The 16,328-nt window shown below is 52.5% G+C and overlaps 1 protein-coding gene across 1 annotated transcript in view; it reads right to left on the bottom strand.

Annotated features, from left to right (window-relative positions):
- Positions 1-4,258: 4,258 nt before the first annotated feature.
- The window catches only part of STX8 (syntaxin 8), a 92,000-nt gene continuing 79,930 nt past the window's right edge, over positions 4,259-16,328 (bottom strand). Inside the window, 1 exon segment of the mRNA XM_053995069.1 lies at positions 4,259-5,559. Coding sequence (XP_053851044.1) covers positions 5,492-5,559 — 68 coding nt within the window. The 3' untranslated portion in view covers positions 4,259-5,491.

A 16,328-nucleotide genomic window follows, 5' to 3' on the forward strand; every position in this document is an offset into this window, starting at 1 on the left:
TCCCCAACCTTCAAATGGTGCCTAAAAGTAACAGAATCCAACCCAAAGCCAGTTCTCCACGTGGAGAGCAGGAAGGAAAGGCCAGGGGACCTGGGGACTCGGGAACTGCCCACAGCACACCTGGACACCCAAGGCTCACTCCCACTTTCCACCCTTGTCAAGCACAGCCGCCCTCCCAGCACAGCCTGGACACCCCAACCCCCCCAGGGACACCCTCCAGCCCCTTCCCTGCTCCCAGCGCTCCTGGAGGCTGCAGGAGACCCCCACCCCCTGAGCCCACGGCCAGCCCCCTCCAGGCACTGACACAGCCGGGGACTCAGAAGGAAATGACTGGCACGGCAGCCTGGAGGCTGGCACAGGAGGGAAGTCCCCAGGCCTGACCTGCTGGAGTTCGGTGCTTTCCAGCCAGCCCAGGCGAAGCCCTCGCTCCATCCCCGCTCCCAGTGCCCTTCGTGTGCTCCCAGTGCCCTTCGTGTGCTCCCAGTGCCCTTCGTGTGCTCCCAGCAGCCCTGACCTGCAGCAGCTGCTGCTGGAACTGCTGCGACTGGAGCAGCCTCTGCTGGGAGGGCACAGCAGCCCCAAATCGGGCTCCAGAGGGGCAGCTCTTCCCTGCAGCCACCCCTGCTCTAGGACATCTCCGGGAGGACACCTCTGCTGGGCCCCCAGAGGGACAGGATGCCCCCCTCACCACCTGCACGGCAGCTCTGGGCCACCGAGCCCGTTCTGAGCAGCAAGGAACCAGCCAGGGCCACCCATCGCCCCGGGGACAGGAGTGGGGACCCCGAGGACAGCGGGGTGCCCGGGGAGGGGCTGTGGTGCCTTCAGAGAGGCTTCGGAGAGCAGCTGAAATGCCAAAACAATCATCACTGACCCTAGCACCCGACAGAAGTCGCTTGGTCTCGTTTCTGTTCGTTCGTCGTGTCCGTGCCCCCTCCCCGCCCCGCCTCCCCCCTCACAAACCTGTGTTCGTTTTGGGGTTGTTTTATTTTGGTTTTGGTTTTTTTTTGTCTTTTTTTTTTTTTTTTTTTTTTATTATTTCTGTTAATATCTTGAACTGTAAATGTTGTTTAGTTATGACCATGGCAGACTGCTTTGGGCGATGTTTCTTTACAATGCATACTAATATATTATGGTTATTATATATGAATATATTTAATGACACGTGAAAAAGTTGTGGATTTTCTTATTGTTTTTCCGAGTTGTTTCTTTTTTTTTCCTTTTTTTTTCCCCTTTTGTTTGTTTGTTTGTTAGATTGGCTGTAATTGACCCAAAGGAGCTTGTAACTGTTCAGCACCCCCTCGGTAGAACTAAAGTCAGAAACCAGTTGAATAAACTCTTGTAAACTGTAAAAATCTCCAGGAATTTCTGCTTCTTCCCACCCCATTGCTCAGTGAGCCTGTGGGACAAGGACCTGGGCAAGGAAATGATGGTGTCCCCCCCACCCCCTGGGTCTGTCGGTGTCCCCTTGGCAGGGCTGAGGTGGCACAGCTGTTTCTGACTGGCAGTGCCAGCCCTGGCCCGGCCCAGCACCCCCAGGCAGTGGGGACACCATGGGTGGGTGGCACGGGGGGTCCCCACCCCTGTGGGCTCAGCTGTGCCCTGCAGTGGGACAGAGCCAAAACCTCTGGGACCCTGCCCGGAGCTGGGGGACAGGTGTGGGGACAGGTTTGGAGTCAGGAGAGCTGCCAGCCCCGCTCTGGAGCCGTTTCTGTCCCATCCAGGGGCTGCTGGGCAGTGCTGGCCCCTCCTGCCCATCCTGCAGGACTCAGGGCTCCCTCAGCCCCAGCCAGGATCAGCGGGGTCAGCGCTGGTGCCAGGGCAAGGGCTGCTGGCACCGACAGCACGGGGAGCCAGAGTGGGGGGAACTGAGGCAGCAAAACACTTCCAGGGACAAAAGTCCAGGCAAAAGGTGCTGCCAAGTGCTGGGGGTCAGCCCAGCTGACCCAAGCCTTCAGCAGTGCTGGGAATTTGTGAATCCAAAAACATCCCGGGGGCGGAAATGTCAGATCTTTATTGCGGAGACAAATGGGTCACAAGTGCCAGCTCTGCTCTGAGGGGCAAATGGGCTTCCCAGATTGCAGGTGGCCACTTGTCCAAAGGTGACACGGGGGCTCTGGAAAGAAGGGGATGAGGCTTTTCCCACGGAGGGCTGGACCTGGAGTGGTTTTCCCAGCCTGCTCCCACCCGGCAGTGTGGGAGAGGAGCCATCCACGCACCGAGCTCACCCCAGGAACCAGGGAATGTGAAAATGCCCAGCAGCATTCCAAGAGGATCCCTGTTCTCGTGCAGGAGGTGGGGATTTTCCCCAGGGCACTGGGGCATCCAAGGGCCTGCAGCACACACCAGACCTGCCCCCAGCGCTGGGATTTTGATGAAACTGCAGCTGGAAGCAGCTGAACTCCTGACGGAGGAGGTGGCAGGGAAGGCGAAGCCTGGGATGTCTCTGGGCACATTCCAGGAAGATCTTTGCTTGGAGAAGCCACTCCAGGTTGGCTCCTCCACCGCCGCTGCTCGGAGCCAAACCCTGGTGTCTCTCATATTTTAATCTTCCTTCTTCTTTAATGGGGCAGGGAGACAGAAAAGCTTCCCTGCACACAGCAGAGCGCTGCCAACTCCACTGCTGTTTAATAAAATTCCTCACCCACTCGACACGTTAAATGTTACCTAAAGGGCAAGGCTGAGAAGCCCTTTGTGGGCCAGCACAGCGAGCAAATCCTGTGTTTCCACCCTTCCCAGGTGCCCACAGGAAGAATGTGCTGGAGGAGCTGGCGGGTCAGAAAGTGCCTTTGAAAGCCTGGGTCAGAACACAGTCCTGTGGAGCACTGACCAGGATGAGTTACACGTCCATCCTGCGTGTCCTGGGCATTCAAACAAAGCCGTAATTCCCCCCAGAACTGACAGCTTTAATTAGGAGCCCAGGCCCGAGGTCTCATCTGAACAAACCCCGTGTTGCTCTCTGGCTGTCACTGAAGATCCACGGGGCTGCTCCAGAGCTGGCAGTGAAATCCTGCTCCAGGTTTGGAGGCTGCTGCTGAGGAACAGCTCCTGGAGCATTCCCAGTGTCGCTCCCTCTGCAGAGCTGCAGGAATGCAGAGATTTGGAACTCTTCTCCAAAACCTTTCCTTGTTTCCAGCTGGAGCAGCCCAGCCTGAAGCTCCCTTGCTAATCTGACATCAACAATAACTCATGAACCCCCTGCCGTGTCCTCTTGAAAACCAGAGGACATGAAACCACCCCTGCTTGCCCTCCCCTCTCTGACAGCCCCAAGGTGAAGCATCTCTCCAAGAAAAGTGACCAGGCACAGCCTGGGCTGCACTTGGAAAGGCTTCAAGGATTTTCTCCAGCAGAGCACACGGAAGATTCCGGAGGAGCTCCAACCTGCAGCCTCTCCTCCAGCTCTGAGTGTTGAGGATGGGCTGGACACAGAGCCCTGGCTGAAGCTGGAGGGGGCACAGCTGGATCTCTGGGCCTTTCTCTCCACCAGGCTCCTCTCTCCTGTGCCCTCCCTGGGAGCACAAAGACAGGGAAATGCTCTCTGGATGCAGGGGACAGCTCCCACAGCTGCAGGACACAGCACCACCCATGGCAGGTGAAGAAGAGAACTGTGGATCCCTGGGAATGGTCAAGGTTAGACTGGATGGGGCTTGGAGCAAGCTGGGCCAGTGGAAGGTGTCCTGCCCATGGCAGGGTGGCACTGGATGGGATTTAAAGTCCTTCCCATGCAAACCACTCTGGGATTCTGTGAACTCCGTGTGTCCCACAGGGTACTCAGGAGCTCCCTGCCTCTGCTTCCTGCAGAACTCCATCTTCTTCATCTCCTTCCATGGCTCTCATCCTCCAAGCCCCAGCCAACACCTGCACCCTGCAAGGAGACGACTGAAGGGGATCTGCAACCACCAAACCCTGAACAAAGGCTCCCAGTCTGGGGAAACTGAGCCCAGAAGAGAAGAATGGATTTGTGCCAGTCAAGAGAGGACACAGCACCAGGAGACCCTGGTTCCCTCCTCCCAGGGCAGTGCTGGACGTGTGGGCAGAGGGAAATGAGTGCCAAAGCCAGGTCAGAGCTGTGAAGGGAGACACCACCAGGGCAGGTGAGGGCCAGCCCTTGCAAGTCTCACAGATCTGTCATAATACACACAAAGTCTGACAGAAATTGCTTATTTCTTTCTCCAGACCGGCTCTTAGGATATGGCAGTGTTGGATAAATCATTCACAGACAACACAAGATAGCAGGAAACAATAAAACCCCAGGCAGAGAAACTGTATAGAAATGGATCCGCTTTAATCAGTATTTATTGCTTGCTCTATTAATCCTGAAATCAAACTGACATGTGTAACAAAATAATTATTCTCTTGGCCAGAAGCAAACATTTAATACTTCTTTTTCATTAGTTTTGAAATAGGCAATCCTTCCTCTCAGCTGTAGAAGGGTGTGAGGAGCTGTCAAAGGAAGAGCCAGAGCTCAGTGAGGATGTTAATTCTGGTGCATCTCCCGAGGCCAGGCTGGCAGAGCCCCTGGGGAGCACACGAGGGCAAAGCTCTCCACTCTCACAGGCTGGGCTGAGTCCTGCTGCTGTTCAGTTCCCATCCCTGGAGATCAGTACCCCACCAAAAACTACCCCTGGAGATCAATAACCCACCAATAACTACCCCTGGAGATCAATAACCCACCAATAACTATGCCTGGAGATCAATAACCCACCAATAACTACCCCTGGAGATCAATAATCCACCAATAACTACCCCTGGGGATCAATAACCCACCAATAACTACCCCTGGGGATCAATAACCCACCAGCCTCCCTCAGGGGCTCAGCAGAGCTCAGCGGTTCCGTGCAGCCCACGGGGTCCTGCAGGGCTGTGGCTTCCCATCCTGGGAGAATCCCATGCAGTCATTCCCCACGAGGATTCCTTGAAAACCACGGAGCATTTTCTCTGTGAAGGTGGGAATGTTGTGTTCTCCACTTGCTGCTCTCCAATTTCTGCTCTCCAATTTCTGCTCTCCAGTTTCTGCTCTCCAATTTCTGCTCTCCAATTTCTGCTCTCCAGTTGCTGCTCTCCACTTGCTGTTCTCCAGTTCTGTTCCCCAAACCACTCCTGGATTTCGGTGTCTGGAGCCCCTGGGATGTCTGAGCTCAGCGAGATGGGCAGGGCAGCAGCACCAGCGTGTCCCCAGACGCAGGAGAGGTGGGTCCATCCCACAGCTGCAGCTGCTGGAGTGCCAGAGGAAGGTGGGAAGCGCGGGATGAAATCCTTTTTCCCACTGAAATCCCCCAGATCCCACAGAGCTCCTCAGCCGCGCTCCAAGGAGAGCGGAGGTCTGGTGGACGCCGCTTCAGTCTGCTGCGGTGGAGTTTATTCCCAGCTGTGGAGTTTATTCCCAGCTGTGGAGTTTATTCCCAGCGATGGATGGAGTTCATTCCCTGCCCTCAGCAGGTCCCTCCCCGAGCCCCGGAGCTCCCCTGGAGCAGCTGCTCCGGCAGGGACGGGGTTAACCCGTGGGCCAGAGCGCGACCACGGCGATGGCGATGAGCAGCAGCACGATCACCACCAGCATCCCTGCAGGAACAGAACAAGGCTCAGGCTGCTGCCTTCATCATTTACAAATGGATTTCTGGGATTAAATTCCTCCTCCTCCCCCTGCTCAGCCCTGACGGGCCCGCACTGGTGACCTGAGCAGAGACCTGGACCCAAACCCCGCGCTGGCAGAGCGCTTCCTTCTCTTCCTGACCCTTCAGATCAGGATTTTCCAGCAGTGCCTTCCTCCCCGAACATCTGCCACGGAAACATCAAGGGATGTGTTTAACTCCCAGCCAGGCCAGTTGAGCTTTGCTAGAATCCCTCTGTACCATCCCACTGGGGCAAAGGATTATTCAGGAGGAAATCCAAACTGCAGCAGGAAATTGTTTCCAACACAAAGTACTCCTGCTTTCAGACAGAACTCTGTGCAGGGCTGGGCTGGCAGGCATGTGCCTGACTTGGGGAAACAGGGATCATCCAGCTCTGGAGAGAATCCCACAGTGCCCTGCCCCACCTCTCCCGTGTGCCCCATCCTGCCCCAAAAGCCACTGGATCCCTGCAGAGGTTAATGACAAACAAGATCTTACAAAATGAGATCCCTCCCTTCTCCTTAACTCCCCATTTCTCAGCAGGAACCTTCCCCTTTCTCTCCCATTTTTTAGAGGAAAGGAAGAAATGTTTTAGTGAGAACACCCTGCATCCACCTCCCAAACCACCCCAATACACAAACTCCTCACCCAGCTGGATGGATCACTGTGCTGGGCACTGGCATCACACCCATGGGCATCCCCTGGGCTTAAATGATCTTTTAATTAAGAGGCTTTTATTTGTGTTCAGTATCTGCTGCGTGCAGTCTCCCTGCCCGAGCTGAGGGAATGCAGAGGGTTCCAAGAGTGGAAAACCTGTCCCTTCCTCTCCCTGCTCACTGAGGACTATTACTCAACCACTTACAGTATTTACAAGTCCAGCTCATGGCAATTAAAAAGGGATGTATTGAAATAAACTCCTCCTTCCAAGCTGGAAAAGGATATTAGACACTGTTTTTTGTAAATAGTGTCATGTTTTCTGTGCAGAAACTGTTCCTCTGCCAGGAGGCCAGGATTTTTTTTTTTTCCAGGGAAATAAAGAGTTGCCACCAACAGTATTTTTTTTCTCTTATGCTCAGCTGAAACCATTTGTGATCCCATCCATCCCTGCCCTGTGGCAGTGGGAGCCATTCTCTGTGTCCTGTCCCTCCAGCCCTTGTCCCCAGTCCCCTTTCAGCTCTCCTGGAGCCCCTCTAGGCTCTGCAAGGGCTCTGAGCTCTCCCTGGAGCCTTCCCTTCTCCAGGCTGAACAGCCACAACTTCCTCACCCTTTTAGTCTCAAATTTTTTACACCTTAATATACATTTTGGAGTTTTCAACAGAGCCAGAAGCAAATAATTTGCCTAAATAGGGAAGGAGTAAAATCTGATAAAGCTGCCACATTCCCATTCTCTGTTATGTTTTGCACTGGAGGGAGAAGTTTTAGAGGGTGCAAATCCTTCACACGGTTTCAGTGTAACAGAGTTTATGGACTCCAGCAATTAAGAGACAACCGAGATCAGCTGCTTGGAAAATACTCCATAGGTGTGAATTAGTAATGATACAGAGGGGAGTTAATGGGGTGTAATTATTCTTTGACAAGTCCCAAGAAAAACTGCACATAAACCCCAAATTATTCCCCAGCAGGAAGAGGGGAAGGTGGGGGCTAATAAAGGATTGCTAAGGGGCAATGCTGAGTGAGGGAACTGCAGGGCACGCTCAGGGCAGTGAGAGAGGGGGCAGCAAAATGAAATAAACCTCGTCCCATCCCTGGAAAAAGTGGCATTAAAATCCTGGAGCCATTAAGGAGAGCAAGGCTGTCCTTGTCCCAGCTGAGGAGGGAGCAGAGAGCTGCTGAGCCCAGGGGCAGCAGGGCAGGAGCCCCCAGCACACACAGCTCCAAGCACCTCACACCACACAGCCCAGATGCTGCACACATCCCCCCTGTACCACACAGCAGCAGATTAGAAGGATCTGGGGGTTTTAAACCTGGCTGCTTCTCGTGCTTTCCTCACAAAGGCTGTGGATAGGATCTGACAGGAATTCTGCATTCTGAGGTCCCTGCCTGCTTTGCCTTTTTTTGCTCGAATGCTATGAAGTATAAATATTCCCTTTGACAAGAAACCCTCAAAGAGACGTTCAGGAATCAAAACCATTCTTAAAGTCAACAGGAGTCGGAAGAGAACAAAGGGAAGATTCTCGTGCAAAAGGAAACAGTGCCAGGAATACAAATCCCAACTGCATCTCAGGGAAAGGTGGGAAGCAGAAACCTCTGTGCAATTACAGAGCAAATAATTAAAGCAGGCTGCAGCAAATGCCATGCTCCTGAAGCTGCCTGTGCTAAAGGCTCTGGGGCAGTGCTCCAGCTGCTGATCCCACTGCTGATCCCACTGCTGATCCCACTGCTGACCCCAATGCTGATCCCAATGCTGATCCCACTGCTGATCCCACTGCTGATCCCACTGCTGACCCCAATGCTGATCCCAATGCTGATCCCACTGCTGATCCCACTGCTGACCCCAATGCTGATCCCACTGCTGATCCCACTGCTGATCCCAGTGCTGATCCCATTGCTGATCCCACTGCTGATCCCACTGCTGATCCCACTGCTGACCCCAATGCTGATCCCACTGCTGATCCCACTGCTGATCCTGCTCCCGATCCCACTGCTGATCCCACTGCTGATCCCACTGCTGATCCCAATGCTGATCCTGCTGCTGATCCCACTGCTGATCCCAATGCTGATCCTAGTGCTGATCCCAGTGCTGACCCCACTGCTGATCCCACTGCTGACCCCAATGCTGATCCCAGTGCTGACCCCACTGCTGATCCCACTGCTGATCCCACTGCTGATCCCACTCCCAATCCTGCTCCCAATCCCACTGCTGATCCCAGTGCTGATCCCACTGCTGACCCCAATGCTGATCCCACTGCTGATCCCACTGCTGATCCCAGTGCTGATCCCACTGCTGATCCCACTGCTGATCCCAGTGCTGATCCCACTGCTGACCCCAATGCTGATCCCAATGCTGATCCTAGTGCTGATCCCAGTGCTGACCCCACTGCTGATCCCAATGCTGATCCCAGTGCTGATCCCACTGCTGATCCTGCTGCTGACCCCACTGCTGATCCCAATGCTGATCCCACTGCTGATCCCACTGCTGATCCCAATGCTGATCCCACTCCCAATCCCGCTCCCGATCCCGCTCCCAGGGGCAGGGCAGGAATGCAGGGGGCACGTTCCCAGCTCTTCCCAGCTCCCACGGAGTTCCAGGGCACGTTCCATGGCAGGGTGGGGGTGTCCCCAGCGTTCCTGGGACACTGGCACTCACATGATGGCACTGCTGAGCTCAGCTGCTCCTCTGCCCATGCCCCCAGTCCCTGGCTCAGGGGGTTCAATGCTCCACACCTCACCTAAGCTTTTCCAAATAAAGATCCCATCTTCAGAGACAAGAGGGAAAGAAAAGGTGAAATTACATCTAATTTAGGTTAATATTGCTGCACTTCTGTGGGCTCAGGACTGGGGATATCAGAGAGCAAACACAGCCACGTGGTCCTTAGGTCCTGAAGTAAATGCTGATTTCAGCCTATTAAAAAAATCCTAAGGCATGTGCATGTGTGTGTGGGGCCCACTCCTCTGCCCTGCCTTCAGAAGCTGCAAGGTTGCATCCAACCCCATTTCCACAATGTCCAACTTGCATCTGGCAAATCCCACCCCAAAAATGAGCCGTGCCCATGGCAATGCCCTGGCTCGGTGCCTGCAGAGAGGAGGTGCAGGGAAGGCAGCCCTGCAACAAGCCCTGAGCATCCCCCAGCACCCTGTCAGTGGGTATTTCTGGGAAGAGCAGCTGTCCTTGGAGCTTTCCCCATCTTTCCTGCTGATTTGAGTGTAGTGTCATTCCCAGGTTCAACACTGGTGCCTTTTCTAGATGATAAAATAATAATAAATAGCATGCTTGGACTTTAAAGAGCCTGTATAGCATTACATTATCTGGAAAAGGCAGCTTGGTTTAGGCCAAGGAAGTTACATTCCCATAGAACTGTCTATCCAGAAGTTTATGAATAAGTCTTCTTTTATAAGGGACACAGAGCAGTAACTTTAAACACATAATTGTTGTTTTATAGGGCAGCAGAGAGGCAGGGCAAGGATGGGACCTTCAGCAAGAGGCCTGGCTGCTTTCCTCGAGGACTTCTATTTAATATTACAGCTTTAAAGAACCCAAATTTGATCTGCTGTTTCAGTAAGTTCATTTTAAGCCCGTGTTGCCAGATATATGGCAGAAACCCTGCCCAAACCCCTCCAAAGCCCTGCTGTTGGAGGCAGCAGAGAACCAGCTCGGAGGCTGGCTCTGAACCCTCTGCACATACCTAAAGCACTACTTCCACATGGCAAGCACCCCAAGAAATCCATCTTGCTGTCCTTTATGTTCCCTAAAAAAGAGCCAAGCACTTTCTCCCCCAAAAGCCATAAAAATCCTTTCCCTCTAACATTTTCCCCGTGCCGGGTATTCAATTTGTGTTGCATTAAGAAGCACTTGAGCAGAAATCCCACGCTATTAAGCTGGCTTGTGTGTAAATACAGCCCCGATTCCTACACCTGCAGCTCTGAGCCCCTCTCTGGAGGTTTTTCTTTATTAGTTTTGTGACAGCCAAACGTTTTCTTGGGCGAGAGGGCCGGGGAAAAGCTCCTTACCCGACGCCCCCGCCCGCCCAGAGGAACCTGGCCCTTATTGCTTTTGACCTTCCTTTTCAACTGCTCTGCCTGCAGAAATTCAACACTACAATTGTACCTCGCAGCCCTGACATCAAAATCATTGGCAGTTCTCAGAGAAATCAAGACCAGGCTCCGCCAGCGGTTATTAAAGGCTCCAAATGTTCATGTGTTTCACTGGGTCTAGAGGAGGGGAAAAAAGGCACTCCTCAAAGAAGCTGAGCTCGTTGGAAACAACAACTATTGCATTATTAATTCCTTATTTGGAAGAAAGCAAAGCCCAGGTCGTTCCTATGTAAGGTGAAAAAACTCTTGGTCTATGAGTTATTGCACATTTGGAGCTGTTCATGCAATGCCAGATTGACCCGAAAAAAACGATTTATCTGAGGGAAAGGTGCAGACTCTGTTTATGCACATTAACTCAACATTATTTCACACGCTAGAAATTGCATTTTTGTGGGGTTTGGTCATCTCAGGTTGGAGATAGGATTCCCTCCGGGGTGCACAGATGGGTTTGGTGCTAACACAAGCTTTGATCGGGGCGTGCAGATCCCTCAGGTCACTGACAGAAGGGCCTGTGGGCAAACAAAGTGTGGCTAAAAGCCAGCAGGATGAGAACCATCACCACCAGAAAACAAAGGTCAGATTAGCCCCAGAAGCAGCGTGGAGTGAGTTTATATCCAAACCTTTATGGCTTCAGCAATCAAATAATCCCAAACTTCGGGTCCCAAACCCCATGTGCAGCCTGGCTGAGGGCAGGCAAGTGAGAGAAGCGTTTCTCTGGTTCCATTATTGTTATACTTCAATTTGATTCTCTGTTCATCTATTTTTCAAGTTACAGATGCATGCCAGGTAATGCCCTGAACTGCTTCCAAGCACAACTGCCCCGAAATCCCAAATTCCTTCAAGGAGTGGCACAAACCCGACCTCAGGCCAAGCTCGGGGCTTTGGTCACAGCCTCCAGCTGCTGCTCACGTTTCAGCACCCCTGATGCTCAGCTGCTCCATGGGAAGGTCATCTCCTGCCTGTGGAAGGCTCTGCCCCAGTGCTTTGGGGTGCCTCATTTGACTGGGGATCTACTGAACAATTCCCGAGCCTCCTGCACCGCCCTGAGAACCCGAAGTCAGGAAGGGCAGCTCAAAGGTAGGAAAGTTTCCCATGGAAATGAGGAAATTTAAATTATTTTACCTTCTGAGCCACCAGAAGTGAAGCTCAGAGACAGGCAAGACATTTGTTTGGAGCTGAAGACAAGGCAAGAGCACAGCAAGAGCTAAACCGTGACAAGTTTGAACTTTCAGAGGAGTCTGTGGGAAAGGGAACACTTGGAGCTAAATTTGTATCTCCTTTAAATAGCAGCAGGGAGCTGGGAGAGGACAATGGTGGAGAAATGGTTCATGTACCTCTGAGACACAATGACTGAACCAGAGAGCTTCAAAGCCATCCACACCTGAACACCTTCTGCAAAAACACCGGGCAATCAAATCATTTCCTGGACTCGCCATGGCATCAAGAGCAGGCGTGAGGGGCAGCAGCTTCCCCATCCCAAAAAGCCCAAATAACCCAGAACTGGCAACCTCCACCCATCTCTGCCTGTTCTGAGGGGTGGGCTGGGGCAGAGCTCTGCAGATCTCCCCAGCCCCAAACTGGAAACATCCTCATGGATTTTCCTTTTGTTCTTCTGGAGTGACTTCCCAACTTTCCTTGCTTGGCCCCACACCATCACCAGACTCTTTCCAGCCCCAAAGGTCACTGGCAGATGTGGTTACTGCATTTCTTTGCATGTGGCTTATTTTTCTTCCCCGTTTATTGAATGAAACAAGCACACACACACAGAGTTTCCAACTGTCCTTCCTCCAGACTCTCGGGCATCCTTTCCCTTACATCAGGGACACCAAGGAGCAGGAGCAGTTGAGGAATACTCAGCATTTCTGAGCAACAGAGCTCCAGCCTGGAATGACCTGTGAAAGTGTCACAGACCTCACTGTGCACCGAAGGTTTCCCAGGAGAAAGGAAACAAACCAGCTCAAACAAGAGCACAATGGTTCTAAAAAATCCCTTATTTCACATGAGGGTCACTCAGCTCACTCCAGTGAGCCCAACCAAGCCAAAGGTGTCACCTGAACCCTTTTGCTCTGGAAAATCCAGCAGGAAGGGTGAGAAAGCACAGGTTTAACTGGGATATCCCCATCTCCACCAGAAGATATCCCCCCATGCCATAAAACAGCAGGGTTTGCCAGGAACTGTGCCATGGACCTGCAGGAGCTGTGGTGGGGAGAGCAGCTGGGCTCAGGGAGTGCAGGACAGCCAGGGAAGGCTCTCCTGGCAACAACAAAATACCTCAGGAAATCCAAGGGTTTCCAATGGAAAATCCAACCAGGTGGGACCTTGGGCAGCACAAATCACAGATCACTGAAGAGAGTTCTCACTGCACTCCCAGCCGGGGAGATTCACCAGCCCTGGCTGCAAGCAGCCTGAGCCAAGTTAAATCCCAGAGCTGGGGCAGTGTCCTGAGGGCTGGGGCTCCTCCCAAATCCGTGTCTCCATGGACCTTCTCCAGCTCAGCTTCCCTGCCCAGCCCCAAGTCCAGCAGGGGATGCAGAAGCCCAGCCCAGCTGGCAAACTCCAAAGGGCTTTCCTGAAAGGAAGGGTCAGAGCCCAGCTCTGCTACCTGCAGCAGGCTGGGAACAGGCAGAAGCTGTGACAGATGATCTCAGCAGGGAACTGGTGTCCCTGCACCACTTTCCCCAGTAAAAACAAACGGGCAAAGACAAACAATCAAATGAAAGGCCAGCTCTGCTGGCCTGGCACAGAAGGGACATCTGCCCACGTCCATCTGCCACCAGCCCCACACCCTGGCTTTGTTTTTGGTGGGGTCACTTTTCTGCCATTGTAGCTGCCTGAACTGCCTCCCCAGGACACCAGGGCCAGACAGGGAAAAAGGTGGGAATGTGGGGAGCAGGAGGAGGCAACCACCAGCTCTGCTTAGATGCATCACTAAATTGTCCCATCAGGCTCCTAAATCACTTGGGAAAGGATTATCTTTTGCCTCTACCTTTGTTTTTCATTCTGGCAAGTGCTGGGATCGCTCCCTCCCTACTTACATGGACTTATTACAGCACCAAAATGCTTCCAAACGGTTTCAGGCATCACATGAAGAAAATAAACAAGAAATAAAAACAATCACAGCTCAGTCAAACGAGCAGAACAGCAACAGCAACAACCTCCCAGTTTTGCTGATCCATCTGAACCTGCAAGGACAACTTCCCCAGCAAGGCACTGACCAAGAAGAACCTACAGCACAAAAAAGATCAGATTGTGTTCATATCAGTCAGTTAAGGTCAGATTAAGTGTTCCTGAAGGCTGGTCCATGTGTCTCCGATTTTCCAAGTGCCCTGCTCACCCAGGAATTGTAGGAACTTTTGCAAATGGGCTGCTGGCTCCCCAGTGCCCGGGATGCTTGACCGAGTGGTCAGGAGGGCCGAGATTTCCATACAAATTGCAAAGCTCCTAAATGGCTTCCTCAGCCCAGGGCCGGGGGTGGAAACGGGAGAGTATTTAATGATTAGTTCCTTATGGCTCCCACATTCTTGAAGCATATTTCTTGCAGTCCCTGGAACACTCCTGCATTCTTGATTGCAAAATGGCAATAAGTGATTTCCTTTAAAAACCTTGTCTTTTATTGAAATACTAAAAATACCCCACTAGCCCCACTGCACTGCAGTCTCTCTCTTTCCTGGACAGGCCCCATCAACCCTGATGTATTCTATTTTGAAGACAGCAATAAACATTTCAGCATGGGCCGCTCAATCCACTTCATAATAGATCTTGCGTTTCCAGTGGAGCCCTTCTAGCACCATAAATCATCTTTACACAGACTTAAGTATGAGAAACTCCAGCTCAAAACCAGCATGGCCTTCTTTTTTTTTTTCCTTTTTAGAAATTAAGAATGGGCACAAAACAGTCAAGAATTAAATGTGTGACAACTTTAAACATGAAACCACTGGGCTGACCCTGTAAACCAGGGCTGCTGCAATGGTCAGAGCCACACTGTGCAGTGCTGCTCCAGTCAATCCACTTGACACAAACCTTCCTTGGTGGGGTGAAGTTCAGGAAAAATTCCCTGCACATCCACTCCATCCAAACAAACACAGCTTTCAGGTCTGGGAGACTCTGGCTGCTGCTGATTTTAAAAGCCACAGATGAAGATTAATGACTCTGCACGCCTGAACTGCTTCCACACACCCAAAACTCCTTTTGTTTCTCCAGTCCACACGGACTGGAAGCCCAAACTGTTCTCCCCTCTGCTCATGATGTCTCTCTCCATCTGCTACAGACCTTGGAGGACAGCTCAGACATAATTCCAGGTACACAGCAAGGAGGCTCCTGCCTGAGCCAGGATTGATGTCCTGGCTGAGCCGAGGAGCTTCCCCGGGAGCAGCAGTTGAGCAACCACGACCAAGGGCTGTGACAGGAGCAGCCAGCCCTGCTCAGCCCCTGCCAGCAGAGCCCTGGTGTCTCCAGGAGCCAGCAGGGATGGAGCTCCGAGCCCCAGCAGTGGATGGGGTGCCCAGGAAGGGGAGGTTTGCTGGATGAGGTGCCCGAGTGGCTCTGAGCCGTGCTCCCACCACGGTCACTCCTCTCCCACGGAGGGGCTCTGCTGGGACCCTGACCCCAAAGCTGCTGCTCACACCTCACTCTGCTCCAGCAACGCTCCCCGAGCCCCTCCCTGCCTCAGCCACAGCTGATCCCCACGTCTGCATGAAGCACGAGCTGCAGCCCTCACCTGAGCACAGCCCAACACCAGCGGGACGTGGCTGCTCCTCCACAGTCCCAGGGGAAAGTGAGCCTGACTTTGGACAATCCCATCGCTGCTGCCACACGGATGGCAACTCCCTGTGCCACAGGAACAGGCTCTGCTGGGCATCAGCCTCCCTTCCTTGGGTGAATCTCACCCCACTGAGCCCTTCCCCAGCAAGCTGGAACAGCAGGGTCTACAGAACACCAGCTGTATCTGTGTCAGGAACTCTCCAGGCAGGCTGACAGACCTCTGCAGAGACTGGGCTGAAACCATTTGTCCAGAGTGGTGCTGGTGTTAAAATCAATGGAGTTTCACCTAAATGCTGAAAGAGCTACATGGGAAGACACCAAGGGTTTTTTTCAAGCACTTATTTTCATTCCATGAATTTTATCTGGAGTGAGTCTCCTACTCCAACAGCAGGAGCTGGTGACCACAGCAAGGACGTGCTCTGGAGGAAGGCACCTGGAGTCATCACTCATAAAAACACCTGGAGGAAATGGATCATGGAAGGTTCTAGCAGAACTTAGTGCTCCAAGCAGGGTCAAGTTAGGGAGCTGGGCTCGATGATCCTTGTGGATCCCTTCCAACCTGAGATATTCCATGATTCCACAATTCTAGGTCCTGAGCCTTGGAAACCCTGAAGGACAGGGAGCTGCTGAGGGATCCCACGCTCTGGATTCCCTGGATGAAACCCAAAGATGTGCTCACTGTCCCCACAGCCCGAGCTGCTCTCAGCAAGGCTCTTCCCAACCCAGAGGTGCTTTGGGAAGCCCAGCACAGCAGGGACAGAACGCTGCAGTGGGAAAGTGCTTTTCACCTCAAACACAACCCTGAGGAAAGGGAAAAAACCTTGGCATCTTCCTGGCTGGATCTTTAAACGTTCAGGTGAAATGTCCTTGATTTTAACATCAACACCCCTTTGGATTAAGAGTGTTTCTGCAGGGCTGCAGCAGCCTGCCTGGAGAATTCTTGACACAGATACAGCTGTTATTTTGTTGAGAATTGTGTTTTCACAACTCCAAGAACAATCCTGCTTTTAGAAACTTGCTCAACCTTTGGCAATGCAGCCTAATCAGCAGAGAAAACTGCAGAAACCAGCAACCAAATACTCCTTATTAATACCATTTACAGCTGCTAACAACTACAAGAACCTTCTGAAAATGCCAAGGGAAACAGGGTGGGTGAAACAATCCCTTGCAAACAACTGAGCCAATATACACAAGAATTGTGATAAG

The sequence above is a fragment of the Vidua macroura genome, chromosome 19 (assembly GCF_024509145.1).
Source record: "Vidua macroura isolate BioBank_ID:100142 chromosome 19, ASM2450914v1, whole genome shotgun sequence".
In the NCBI taxonomy this organism is placed as follows: Eukaryota; Metazoa; Chordata; class Aves; order Passeriformes; family Viduidae; genus Vidua; species Vidua macroura.